General features: G+C 53.0%; 1 protein-coding gene across 4 annotated transcripts; it reads left to right on the top strand.

Moving 5' to 3' along the window:
* Positions 1 to 214: 214 nt before the first annotated feature.
* RHOG (ras homolog family member G) lies at positions 215 to 12,515 on the top strand. Of its 4 annotated transcripts, none has more exons than XM_019625634.1 (2): positions 215 to 321; positions 11,314 to 12,515. In XM_019625634.1, the coding sequence occupies exon 2, from the start codon at positions 11,376 to 11,378 to the stop codon at positions 11,949 to 11,951; it is 576 nt and encodes a 191-aa protein (XP_019481179.1). In that variant the 5' UTR covers positions 215 to 321; positions 11,314 to 11,375; the 3' UTR covers positions 11,952 to 12,515. The 4 variants fall into 4 exon arrangements, with proteins under 4 accessions (XP_019481179.1, XP_019481178.1, XP_019481180.1 ...); XM_019625633.1 differs by lacking the exon at positions 215 to 321 and adding an exon at positions 510 to 926; XM_019625635.1 differs by lacking the exon at positions 215 to 321 and adding an exon at positions 4,761 to 5,669.
* The last annotated feature ends 340 nt before the right edge of the window (positions 12,516 to 12,855 follow it).

Genomic DNA, 12,855 nt, shown 5'->3' with positions numbered 1-12,855 from the left:
AGGGGTGGGGGTGGCAAGGAGGAGGCTGGCAGGACTGACCTTGGGAAACCTGACCTTAAGAGCCTCAGAGGCTCCCCTGGGGTCGGGGAGCCCAGGACCCGGCCCGGGGGGAGGCTGTGGGGTGGAGAAGAGACTGAGGGTGGGGGGACCGGCCCGCATACTTCCTGGTGCGGCCCAGCCCCGGGCCGACCCGCCCCCGCGCCCCGCCCCGGTCGCCGGGCCCGCCCCCCCCACTTCCTCCGGCCTCCCGCTCTCACTTCCTTCTCGAGCCGCCTGCTGCTGCCGCCGCCCCCAGCTCCCCCGCGGCGGGGAGGGCTCCAGGTGAGGCCCGGCGCGGACCGGCGGGCTGGGGGTCCGGGGGAAGGGAGCCCGGCCGGTCCGGGACTGGGCACGGGCGCCGGCCCAGGAAGTTTGCTTGCGGGGGGCGGGGACCGAGCCACTGCGAGCCGGCGGCGGCTCCCAGAGGGTGGGTTCCTGTACGATGGGCGGCTGTACCGGCTCCCTGGAGCCGTAAGGGACCCCTGATATCGGAGGTCTCCCGCCCCGAGAAAAAAGTCTCTGAAGTGGAAGGGCTTAGAGCTGGGATGTGGGACTCAGAGGTAGGGTGCCCTCAGAAGTTGGGGTACTGTTCTGAAGTGTGTGTGTGTGTGGGGGTGCCCTGGGCTGGAGATGGCGCTCCCGCTGCTCTGGCAGTTGTGACATTTGCGAGGTTGAGAGGGGGCGGTGTCTGGCCTCTAGCCCTAGCCTGCAGAGGAGGAGCTCCCTCCCTGGAAGATAGGTACTAACCCAGACCCTGCTTGCAGGCTGCAGCCCAAGGGCCCTCTGCACTTAGGAGGAGGGCGCGGGGAGCCCCGCTGACCCCAGTCTTTCTCTCTGTATGTCTTTTCCTGAGGCCCAACCTCTCCATCCATGGAACCAAGCAACAGGTATTTAGTGAGCAAACATCCGCTGTGTCTGGCCTTGCTCTTTTGGGGGTAAACTGAGGAAAGGAAAGGGCCTGGTCTTGTCCTGTGACTAGACGTAGAAGGACTCTCATTCAAGATGGCATCACTGAGAGCAGTACTATTTTCAGGAGATGGAGAGAATAATAGGGCTTCTGGGAGGCAGCAGGGTTCTGGCCTTGGGAAATCATTGGGAGCCATCTCCTAGTCTTCCTCCCACCCGCCCCCACCCCTCATTGTTAGTCCCTGAGTTCTGTACATTCTCACTTTGTCTTCCTCCATTCCTTCTTCAAACTCTACCCACAAACCCTCCATCACCTTCTTCTCGAATCTTCTTCTTGAATCTTCTTCAGTTTCTTTTCCCCCAAACACACAGTCATGCGAAGGCCCTGACCTCTCACCTACCCTGCCCTTCTATCCATCTCTGACCCTTGCACCCTACCCGCCCCCCCCCTTCCTTGCTCAGCTTCTGGCTCCCACAGACATATCCACCCTCTTGCTGCTTCCATCTTTCTCATTCTTTTGATCCCTCTGTCTCCTTTCCTTTCAGCCACTTATCTCCACCTTTGGGGTCAGGATCTTTGGTGAGTTTGAGAGCCTTTTCAAACCACCCCAGCTCAGAGAGGCAAGCTGAAACGTCCCAGTAATAGAGATGATTAAAGGGCTGGAAAACCTCTCTGTGTGTATTTGCGTGCAAGTGTCTGTGTGTCAACATTTTTATCTCTTGGAGACAAAATAACTGCTCTCAGCCTTGAAAAGGCCCAGAGCAGGGGAAGCCGGTAGAATGAAGGGAACCTGCAGTGGGTGAGATTGTGGTTAGGTTAGGAGGAAGCAGTCTGTGGTGGTCAGGGTAGAGTGACACAGTAATAAGACTGGTGAGAGAGGCCGTGGGAAATCAAAATCACCCAGACCCTTGGGTGCTTGATCAAGAGGCCAGGCCTGGAGGCTGCAGGGCAGCCTGAAAGTCCCTGACTCCAGTGCTTATTGGTTCCAGCACCGCCTGGTGGGGAGGATGGGAGCAGGTCAGCTAGGTGTGACAGAAGGAAAGGGAGGAAGGAGGCAGGATTCTGGAGGGAAGACTACAGCTGTTCTAATGTCAGTCTTACCTGTTTTAGTGCCAATTCAGGAAAAGAAGAGGGGTGTGAGGCAAAGGTATTTGCCCCTCTTGCCTGCTTGCTGCCTTCCGGGGCCTGCTCAGGCTGGGTACCAACGTGCCCTGGGCTGCATCAGGGCTTTGGTGACAGTAAGTCCTCTGCAGCCTGCTGAGCCCTCTGCCTTCAGGCATCCTTAATATTCCCCCTCTTACCTAGGATCCTACTCCCTCTCTTATCAGGAACTTCTCCTGAGTCTAACTTGAGTCCAGAGTGCCTCTTTAAGCTCTTGTTGTCCCCATTCTAGAGCATTTTCCTCAAGCCTTTGGTATGCATGTTGTGAGATCTTGCTTCTCTCTGTCTCCTCCAGTCTATTCATTTCTCTCCACTAGAAAAAAAAGGGGGGGGGCAGCAAGTGCTACTCTTGGGATTCCCAAGCACAGCTAGATTTAAGGGCTATTCCTGTTCCCCATTCTATCCTCTTTCATTCACAGTTGCCCTCTCCCATGAACTGTCCCTTCTTTCACCCACCTGTCTCTTTTACTCTCATTTCTGGGAGGCATAGGGGGGTTTGGCGCTGGGAGGAAATCTCGGGGACCTGCATGAAATCCCTGCTCAAGAAGGATGTGTGTGCAAGACACCCTCCCAGCATCACGGCTCAGTAAAAAACCACCCAGGAGTCCTGACTCCTTCTCTGCCTGCGAACTGGTACTTATTTTAGGATTCTGCATAACTGAGCAGCCCACAGGTCTCTGAGAGGGAAAGACAGGATGGATGAGACAGGGTTTCTCCCAGGCAAGATCTCTTCCCACGGGAGGTTTGAGCTAATTGCAAGAAAGTCATCGCTGGAAAAAATATGACCAGGGTAGGAGGGGTCTAAATGGGAAAGTATCATGGCGGGGTGAGGGTGGGGTGGGAGGAGTGGGGGTGAGGGTGTGGGCACCCGGAAGGTGCCTGCAACCTAGGAGGCTGCTATTGAGTTCTTGGCTACAGAAATAAAGCCAAGGTCCTGACATGAAAAGAAGTGGTTGGTGTGAGATTGTCACAAATCCTGGTTGGGAATCGAGGATCTGGAGAGTTATTTCTGGCAAGCTGTTTTAGGACCAATGAGGTGGCTGGTGTGAGCTTTTAGGGAGTCATGAGCAGGAAGGTATGCGAGGTTGTGGCTGTAGTGAGACGGTTGAGAAGATACTAAAATGAGGGTAGATAGGCCCCTGGGAAGACGATGGGGGCCAGGGCCCAGACTGAAGACCCCTCCCTCCATACACAGTGTAGACTCAGTAGTGGTGAGGCTTGTAGATGTCTGTGAGGAGGGAAACCAAAGACAAAGCCTGGGCCAGAACAGATTGGTTTTCCTGTCCAGGATCCAGCTTCCTCTTTTGTCCTCATGTCCTGGGGGGGAGGGCATCTCCCCAGGAGCTAGAGGCTAAAGGAGGAGCTCCTCAGCTAGGACAGGGCCAGGATGGCTGTCTGTCCAGCAATGTCAATTCTAAATCATAGACACCCCAGTATGGGCTAGGCATGAGAGCCTGAGAACTTAGAAGCAAAAAGGTCTCAGATGTCAGTGTGACCCCTTTGGCCCAATTTCCTGAAGGGATAAACCCTGGTAGAATCATCCGGAATAAGGTCAGAGGATGGTGGGGCCATTCCTAGGCCTGGATGATAGTCCTCACCTTCTCTCCTTTGTGGAAGTGACATCAGGCTGGAGGTTAGGAGATGCAGCTCTTTGTACTGGACTTGCTCGCAAATCTCTGTATAACTCTGGTCAACTTTGTCTCTCGTGGTTCAGCTTCAGCATGAAGGAGTTGCCTATCAGTACCTCCACAAGCATGGAAAATCCCGATAGCTCTGACTCCCCTGCCCCAAAAGGCTCTTCACAGCAGCAGCCTCCACTCCGGGCCCTCCTGTCTCATGCCAGCCTTGATCTGACAGGCCTGAGTAGTCTCTGCCCAGGGACAGGAACTGTGGCCCCTCACCCCAAAGCCCAAGGATTGTTATACAGATTGAGAGATGAGAAGAGAGCAGAGAGTGTTGGGGATTTTGCCAGGGGACAGCAAGAAGGGAGAGTACCCTGTGCCCTGTTCCAGCTGTGCCCCACTGACAGTGGAAAATAGATGCCGGAGTTTCCTCCCTGATGTTTTTTTCCCTTGTGGAAACCCCCACGGGCCCAGGGCCAGTATGAAGGGACAGGGCTGTCCTGGGTCTCTGTGGGTACTTTCAGGTGGGGGAGGCAGAATTGGGAGGATGGCACTTCTGTACAGCCTCGTGTGAAATGAGCAAAGGCAAAGGAAGTGCCACTGCACAGGCCTTTCATGGGGCCCCGGGACTGCTGAGCTGCTAGGGGGAAGGGAGGAGGAAGCAAGAGTTAGCCTTCCTCTCTGCTGCCTGGTGGGGGAGGGGGCAGCCTCCTTAGCTTCTCCTGCCAGAGCTGTCTTGGCCCTGGGGTTCATCTCTTTGGAGCACCCCACATACTGAGATGGTGAGAGAAGGAAGGGAACTGGAATTTAGTGAAAGGGGCCCATCCTCCAACCGCTTTCCTAGCCACAACTGTCTTGTTTCTTGTTTTCTCCTCCTCTCCAACCCCTAGTGGGTAGAGTCAACTCTTCCTGGTTCTTATCCTACTTAGTGCAGTGCAGGATCCTCTGCAGGGGCTGAAGAGTGGAGAATGGCAAGAGTTAGGGAGTTTGCCAGCATGGATTTTTTTTTTTTTTTTAAGGATGGGAACTAGGCTCTCTTTGGGCTGTGTCCCTGCTGATGGGGAGAAGGGGAAGAGAGAAACTCAGCCCTTGGCCTGGCCCCAGCCCTACAGTGATCTCATGTCTCCCCCAGCTTCCTCCTCCCGGCCCAGCTGCAGCCAGCTGCAGCCCCTTTGAGCCTCTTCATATCACCTCCAAATAAACAAATAAACAGATTTGCAGAGCTTCTGAAGCCATTTCCAACACTGACCCTGAACCTTGCCTCATCCTTGACCCAAGGGTCTTGAGATATTCCCAATCCTTAGCCTTATCAGGACCACTTCTCCTACCCATCTTCCTCATCACCTCTAGGCTAGCTGTGCCTGCTTCACCCCTCTTACCCTTCCAGGGAAGGGAGGACAGGGCAGTCTAGCCTATGTGTTTGTTACCCTAAATTGTACTCCTCAGGGGGAGGAAGAAATTGATTGCCCTTGTCTTGTATCTCCTGGGCACAGAGGCTCTTCCTTGTTCCCAGAATCAGAGTCTGGATTGGTGGGGGCGGAGCTAGGTGTCAGTCTGCAGCTGGGCTTCTGGACGTAAGGAGGACAGTCTTCCCTCCTCATGAGGCATCCAGTTCGTTAGTGCAATGAACAGTACAGACAGTGCTGGGGAAGGCAGGGCAAGAGAGGGGGTTGCTATGATGTCCTAGAGAAGCTGGGAACAGAACCGGGCTGTGAAGGATGGAGGATCTGAAGGGGGTGAGCAGAATTCCAGGAAGAGGAACTCCCATGTGCAAAGACATGAAGGATGGAGTGAGTTCAGTTATTTACTGCTCAGCCTAGGGAGGCGCTGGCCAGGATCTTGTCGTCTAGGCCCTCCCAGTCTAGTGACGAGATAAGATTCAGCACAGCTTTCATGTGATGCACTATACAATGTGCCTGTGAGACCAAACCTTGGATGGGGTAAGTCACTTGTAACTTGGATAATTTACCAAAACTTTTGTGGAGGAGATGGCAATGGTCCTAGGCTCTGGAGGACCAAGGGGTGGGGTCCCTTGAGGCAGTTGGAGCTTTCTGAGCTGCCAGATGGGAGGAAGAGGGGAAGAAATGCTGGACTCCCATGGGGACAGGGAATACTGCTTGCTGCTTGGTGTGTTCTGGGGAAGAGAATGTGGCAGCTGCTTGGAGAGGATCAGGGTGGTGTGGCCAGAGCTCAGAATCAGAGATAGATTATAGTTAGAATGAGTTTCAGGGAGGGCTGCAGAAGGGGGCCCCATGTCAGGGAGGCAGGTTAGAAGGCTGTAGTAAGTTGGTTCCCATTGTTTCCACATTCCCCCATCTCTTAGGGCCCATCCCTCCCCTCCCCCACTCCCAATTGGGACACTTCCCCTGCTGTAACTGCCACAGAGCTCTGGTAATCAGGCAGTCCTCTTGCTTCCTTTCTCTCCCTACTTCTGGGCATGCCTGGGCCACACCCCAAGACCAGGCCCCACTGGGTATATGCTGGGCTTCAGGGACCACACTCAGAGTTAGGCCCCCATGGGTAGTGCTTCCACAGGCTGTGCTCCCTGCTGGAGCCTGGTCAAGCTGATACTGGGAAGAGAAATTTTTGCCTATCCCAGTCAAAGCTCTTGGCTGCCATTGCTGTCCAAAAAGATTCAGCATTGCATTGTTGGCTGTGGGAGCATTAATCCAATTCTGGGCTTCTGAGGCAACTATCCAGATCTCAGTAATGGGGCAGAAGCCAGCAGATCAGAAGGCAGTGGTTGCATACGCTTGTGTCCTCAGCCCTGTACTGCACGCAGCTCTTCTGTAGGCAGGTTGAGGGAACGAAGCTCAGGCTCCAGTACTGGGGGGCGTCCACAAGCCAGGAAACGTATGTATGACTATTGAGGAAGGAGAATCACATGGAGCCAAGGGAGGGTTAAAAGGGGTGGCCATGCGATGGGAGTGCAAAAAAAAGAGAATTCGGTAGCCTCATGGGACTTTGAGACTTGAGCTAGGCTTTGAGGAGTCAGGAAGATTTGAGAGGGGAGAGGGAATGGCAGCAAACAGAATGAGAGGAAAAGTTCACAGGCAGGAATCTTTTGGGCTTGTTTACAGAGGCCAGTGAAGACCCCTCAGGAGCAGGGAGCTGGGAACTCACATTTGCTAAATACCTACATTGTATACGTAAGTTGCACATCAATGCACATAATCCTTATAATACCTTATGGGGTTTGTATTATTACTTAGCTTATAAGTGGCAGAAGTAGGATTTAAACCCAGGTCTAGCCGACTCCAAAACCCCTACCAGAGTATGAAGAACTGAATGCCAAGATAAGGCACCATATATGATCTGAATTAAGCTGGGAATAAAAAGTCAGAACTGGTCATTATAATTTGGCTAATACTATACAGATCTGCAACCATTAATTTACTTACTAAACGAATGTTCTTTTTAAAAAAACCAAATCAACTAGTTAATAAGTTAGAGTTGACCCCTAACCTCAGGCTGTCCACTCTCCTTTGGCTTCCTGCAGCACTGACTGTCCCTTCGTCCTCTGCGGCACAGGTTAGACCCTAACCTTTCCCATGGGCCCTGCTTAAATGAGCTGTGGGAACTTACTTCACCCAGTTCAGGCTATAAGATTTCTGAGAAATGAGTTGTGCTGGGAGAGAGGATAAGGGTCTGGGATGCACCTGAATAGGGAGTTCTGGGCTGATGCCTCCACTCCGAACCTGCATACTCACTGCTTCCTGCCTTTGGGGATGAAAGGCTGTGCCCCTGTCACCTCCTGTGTGCACAGTACTTCCCAATTCAAAAAGCACACTTATTCGCATGCTCGGGATCTTTGCTGCTGCCCTTTGAGGCAGGGAGGGCAAATATTGTCACTCCTGTTGTACAGATGTAGAAACGAAGCCTCTAGGAAGGTTAGTGACTTACTTGCTCAGGGTCATGAAGTTAACTGGTAAAGGGCAACGTGGAGGCGGTATGACGCATTGAGGAAAACACAGGACTTTGGATGGCAAAACTGGGGTTTGTGTCCTGGCTCCCATGCCAACTAGCTGTGTGACACTGGGTTACTTTAATTCTTGAGTTTGTTTCCTCATCTGTAAATAGGAATAGTACCAATAGGTTGTTAGAAGTATCAAATAACAATACCCTGGGATCTGTAAAGGGTTATACCTTGTGAGAGCAGAGTCAGCAGGTGACCCTATGCGGAGGTCCCATCCCGGTATCCACTTCTCTTGGCTGTGCACCACGCTGCCTCTGCCCTGCTTGTTTCTGGACACTGCCTCACTCATTAGCCTTTTCTGCTGTCAGTCCTATTCCCTTGCCAGCCCGGAAGCTGCCCTCTCCCTCCCCAATCCTTTGAGGGCTGATTTACTGATTGCTGGCTGATAACTAGCTCCCTAGAGAGTAGCCTGGAGCCACTGCACTTCCAGTCTCTTGGGCCTTGTGACTGCTGGCCAGAATTCCCTCCTTGCCTTCCTGCCTGGGCCAGCCCAGTGCTGGGCCTATGGGGGAAGAGTTCCCAGAGATACTCCATTGCCCCTGCCCCTGCTCTGTGTGGAACTGAAGAGGTACAGGCCCAGTTCTCTCAAAATGCCACGGTCTCCCAGGTAATCCAAGAGATACAAGTAAACAGCACCAGCCCCCCACGAGATGCTCTTTCCTTTCCCCAAGGACAGGGCCACAGAATCCTAGAAGGATGTGTCCTAACTTGTCCCCACATGCCCAACCTTATGCATTTGCTAACTGACTCAGGCCCCTCACTCTCCCCAACCCTGTGCTCCTAGGTGCTTCCCTACTCCCATTGTCCTATCCCCTGCTCCAAGGGCTCTTCATGTCTGATTTCATCCACCTATGGCCTTGTCAGAGGCATCTTTCTCTCCATTTCATGGACTGGGAAACTGAGGCCCAGGGAGGGTAAGGCAGAGCTGGGGTTAGAACTTAGGTCTCTTTTTTTTTTTAAGATTTTTATTGGGGAATTAGGGGAGGGGAACATTGTGTTTTTCCAGGACCCATCAGCTCCAAGTCAGGTTGTTGTCCTTCAATCTTAGTTGTGGAGGGCGCAAGCTCAGCTCTAAGTCCAGTTGCCACTTTCAATCTAGTTGTGGAGTCCACCATCCCATGTGGGAGTTGAACCAGCAACCTTGTTGCACACTGAGCCATCCGGCCGCCCATCGGCAGCTTGTGGCTGCTCAGATCAAGGTGCTGGGTTCAATCTTAGTTGCGGCGGGGTACAGCCCACCATACGGGTGTTGAACCGGCAGGCTTGCTGCTAAGAACACGTGCTCTCACCAGCTCAGCGGCAGCTCAGCTTGGGCACATCTCACTGGCCCATGTGGAAATCGAACTGGCAACCCTGTTGCTCAGAGCTCCTGCTCTTAACCAACTGAGCCACTCTGCCGGCCCCAGAACTTAGGTCTCTTGACTTCCAGTCTGAGTTTCTCTCCATTGCTCTAGAGGGTCCTTATCTCCTTCCCTGACCCATTCCCTAAGGCTCTCCATCCTCTCATGAGGTTGAACACACACACTTATTCACTCAAGTTAAGATGGAAATATTTTTAATGTGAACCAGAGGCAACTTCATAAGAATGAAACCATTTCCCTCCCGGCTAGTCCCAGAGGAAGCTGAGGCCTGGGAGGATGCTGGGACCAAACCCTGGGTGCTTGGCAGGTCCCACAGCACCAGAGTTCTTTTCACTTCCCAATGGGGGATCCCCCACCCCACAATCCCCAAATTGATTTTTGAGGCTTTTGAACCAGTGATTGAGAGGTCAGGCTGAAGGGTAAGGGCTTCTCAGACCAGGGTGCAGTCTCACAATGTATAAAAGTGAGATGGAGAGAATGGGCCAGTGGTGATGGTGCTTGGCAGAGCAAGGGATACTTGGAGATCTGGGTGAGTCTAAAACAGGCTGTCCCTTCCCAGGGAGCAGGGGCCTAGTTGAGAGAGAGAGTCAAGGAAATGAAGTTACATACTGGCCAGCAAAAGTCCCTCATGGCCTAGAGGAAGTAGCCAGTGAGAGGAGAACCTTTGCCACAGCAGTATAAATAATCACAGGGTTTTCAGAAGCTCTGTTCTGTTCCAGAATTCAGAAGAGCAGTTCCTCACCCTGAGGCTTTGTGAGATGCAAAGGGGAAGAGGAATGGCTGGAGTTGGGACTTCTCTCATACTCACCCAAGTAATAATTATTTGGTAGCAGCCTATCCAACGTGCCACGCCTCAGGCCAAACATTTTCTACACATTAGCTCATTTCATACTCTGAGCAATTCTAACACAATAGGCAAGATTTCCCCCCATTTTGCAGATGAGAAAATTGAGGCTTAGGAAACTTAGATATGTTGTCCAGGATCATATATGACTAGTTGGTGGAGCTGTGATTAGAATCCCTGGCCAATCTGACTCTAGCTTGGGTTCAGTGATACAGCTTTCATGGCACTGTGTTTTCTACCCAAGAGTCTGGAAGCCCCTGAAATTCTTCAGAAGCAGGTGCCATGTTCTCAAAAAAAATATACAGAAGATTAAAGGGAAAAGCAGGTGTTTTTTACTCTTCTGTTCATCCCTCTTGGCTGGATTTGGAGGATCTGCCTCATCCCACCCAGGGGGCTTACGAGAAGATGTTACTAAGAGCCATAGCCTCTGCTTCATTCATCATTAAGTACCCAGATTCCAGACCAGATCCCAGCTCTAGCTCAGTCTTCCAAATTCCTCTGTACCAAGTTGCCACCCCTGGGTGTGTGGCCAGATAGGGTTTACTGTGCTTAACAAAATGATGGGGTAAGCTCTCCCTCCCTTTCCCTGTCCCCAGGGCACCCTGGATTGAGATAGGGCAGCTGTCTAGAGAATTATGCTCCTCACTCAGCAGGTTTCTCATTATGCCTTTTGGTTTGTACTCAGTAGCCAAGATGTCAGGTTTGGAGTTGAAACATCAGTGCACTGGGCAGGGCAAGCCCGGAGATGGGAGAGGTTCCACCCATGGCTGCATCTCAGAGAGACCTGGGACAGCACCCTGTGCCAGAACCCCTCTCCAGTCTCCTAGGTGGGAGGGGTCTATACCTGGTAGAGGATCTGTAGGTAGATGCCTACACTTGTGCACCCTCCTTTTGTGTCTACACTGCCTGGAGGAAAACTAAAAGTAGCTAATACTTATTGAATGCTTATTATGACCAGGCACTGTCCTAAATGTTTTATATGTGTTACCTTATATAATTTCATAATAACCCAATAAGGGGGGGTACTATATTATCCCTATTTTACAGATAAGAAAACTGAGCCCCACTACTCACTAATAGAAAGAGTAAGTGATTTGTCCAGGCTCACACAGCTAGGAAATAACAGAACTAGGATTTGACTTTAGCCAGTCCGGCACCAGAATCTCTGTGCTTCCCATAATATACTGCACGTTCTAGTGCCAGCCTCCGTACATCTGGGCATCTTTGCTTGGTCTCAGGGCCTCTCATTGTGTATCTTGTCTCTCTGAGGTCTGTCTTGATGGGCTTGCAGGATGGGGTCAGGTTAAGAGAACAGGAGCTGGTGTCCGTTTGTATGCCCCATCCTTTATTCCCAATGGGTAGAGGCCCCCCTGACCAAGAGTGTCCCTCTCATCTGTTCCCAGGTCATTGCATCCAGAGGAGCCCAGGAGGAGGCATTGCCTCCACTGCAGCAACTGCACCCACAATGCAGAGTATCAAGTGTGTGGTGGTGGGCGATGGGGCGGTGGGGAAGACGTGCCTGCTCATCTGCTACACGACTAACGCCTTCCCCAAGGAGTACATCCCCACAGTGTTCGACAATTACAGCGCCCAGAGTGCAGTGGATGGGCGCACAGTGAACCTGAACCTGTGGGACACAGCGGGCCAGGAGGAGTACGACCGCCTCCGCACACTCTCCTACCCTCAGACCAACGTCTTTGTCATCTGTTTCTCCATTGCAAGTCCACCCTCCTATGAGAATGTGCGGCACAAGTGGCACCCAGAGGTGTGCCACCACTGCCCTGATGTGCCCATCCTCCTGGTGGGCACCAAGAAGGACCTGAGATCCCAGCCTGACACCCTACGGCGCCTCAAGGAGCAGGGTCAGGCGCCCATCACACCGCAGCAGGGCCAGGCACTGGCCAAGCAGATCCATGCTGTGCGCTACCTCGAGTGCTCGGCCCTGCAGCAGGACGGCGTCAAGGAAGTGTTTGCCGAGGCTGTCCGGGCTGTGCTCAACCCCACACCGATCAAGCGTGGGCGGTCCTGCGTCCTCTTGTGACCCTGGCACTCAGCTTGGAGGCTGCCCCTGCCCCCCCACCAGTTGTGCCTTGGCGCCTTGTCTGCCCCCAGCTGTGCCTTAAGGACTAATTCTGGCACCCCTTGCCAGGGGGCTCCCTGAATGCCTATTTCTCCTTAAGGAGGCCCACAGGGAAAGGGGCTTTGGGCCCTGCCCCAATCTGCTTGGGAATTCCAGGTATTCTTGAGAGCTCACCCAGGCCAAGGTTGGATCCCTCCCTAAGAAGCCAACCCAGTGCCGCCTCCCCATTTTCCCCTACTGACCAGTTGATCCAGCTTTCCACACAGATGTTGCTGCCTACTGTGGTGCCTTCCCTCAGGTTAGGGGCTGTCAGCTGTCCCTAACCTCTCCCTTGCTGCTCTTCGAATTGCTCCCCCCTCAAGATGCTCTCTTCCTCAAAGGAATCACAGAATCCTGAGAAGATGAATGTGCCCTAACTTGCCCCCATGTGCCCAGGCCTTATGCATTGCTGACTGATTCAGCCCCCCACCCCACCCCCTGGGCTCCTACCCCCATCAGCATCAATAAAACCTCCTGTGTCCAATAGCCCTGGCTCCTCCCTGTGTGCTGGACATTGGGGGTTGGGCAGGGGACAAGCATGGGCTAGGGCTCCCCAGAGACTGGGAGCCTTTTGTTTCCTGCAAGAGGGGACAGGAGACAATAGGCTTCATTGTGGTCCCCCCACCCCCCAATTTCCCTAACAAAGCTCTGGGCTCCCTTGGAGGGGCCAGTCTTGCTCTGGGACCCAGCCACAGATTCTGTAGTGAACTGGGATGCAAAGCATGAAGAAAGACTTCTTGATCCAGGGCTCAGCAAGGGAGAGGTTGGGGCCATCAGCCTGCAGGCAGGTGCATCTAAGACCTGTCCCCTTACACCCCCAAGGGGA

This window comes from Hipposideros armiger, unplaced genomic scaffold (assembly GCF_001890085.2).
Source record: "Hipposideros armiger isolate ML-2016 unplaced genomic scaffold, ASM189008v1 scaffold_635, whole genome shotgun sequence".
In the NCBI taxonomy this organism is placed as follows: Eukaryota; Metazoa; Chordata; class Mammalia; order Chiroptera; family Hipposideridae; genus Hipposideros; species Hipposideros armiger.
The sequence above is the reverse complement of the archived record's forward strand: the minus strand, read 5'-3'. Positions and strand labels throughout refer to the sequence as shown.

Bases quoted from the DNA above. Each gene is read 5' to 3' on its own strand.
- RHOG (XM_019625633.1), top strand. From the start codon at position 878: ATGTCTTTTCCTGAGGCCCAACCTCTCCATCCATGGAACCAAGCAACA. The intron at 927-11,313 runs GTATTTAGTGAG...ATCTGTTCCCAG, and splicing joins TCCATGGAACCAAGCAACAG to GTCATTGCATCCAGAGGAGC.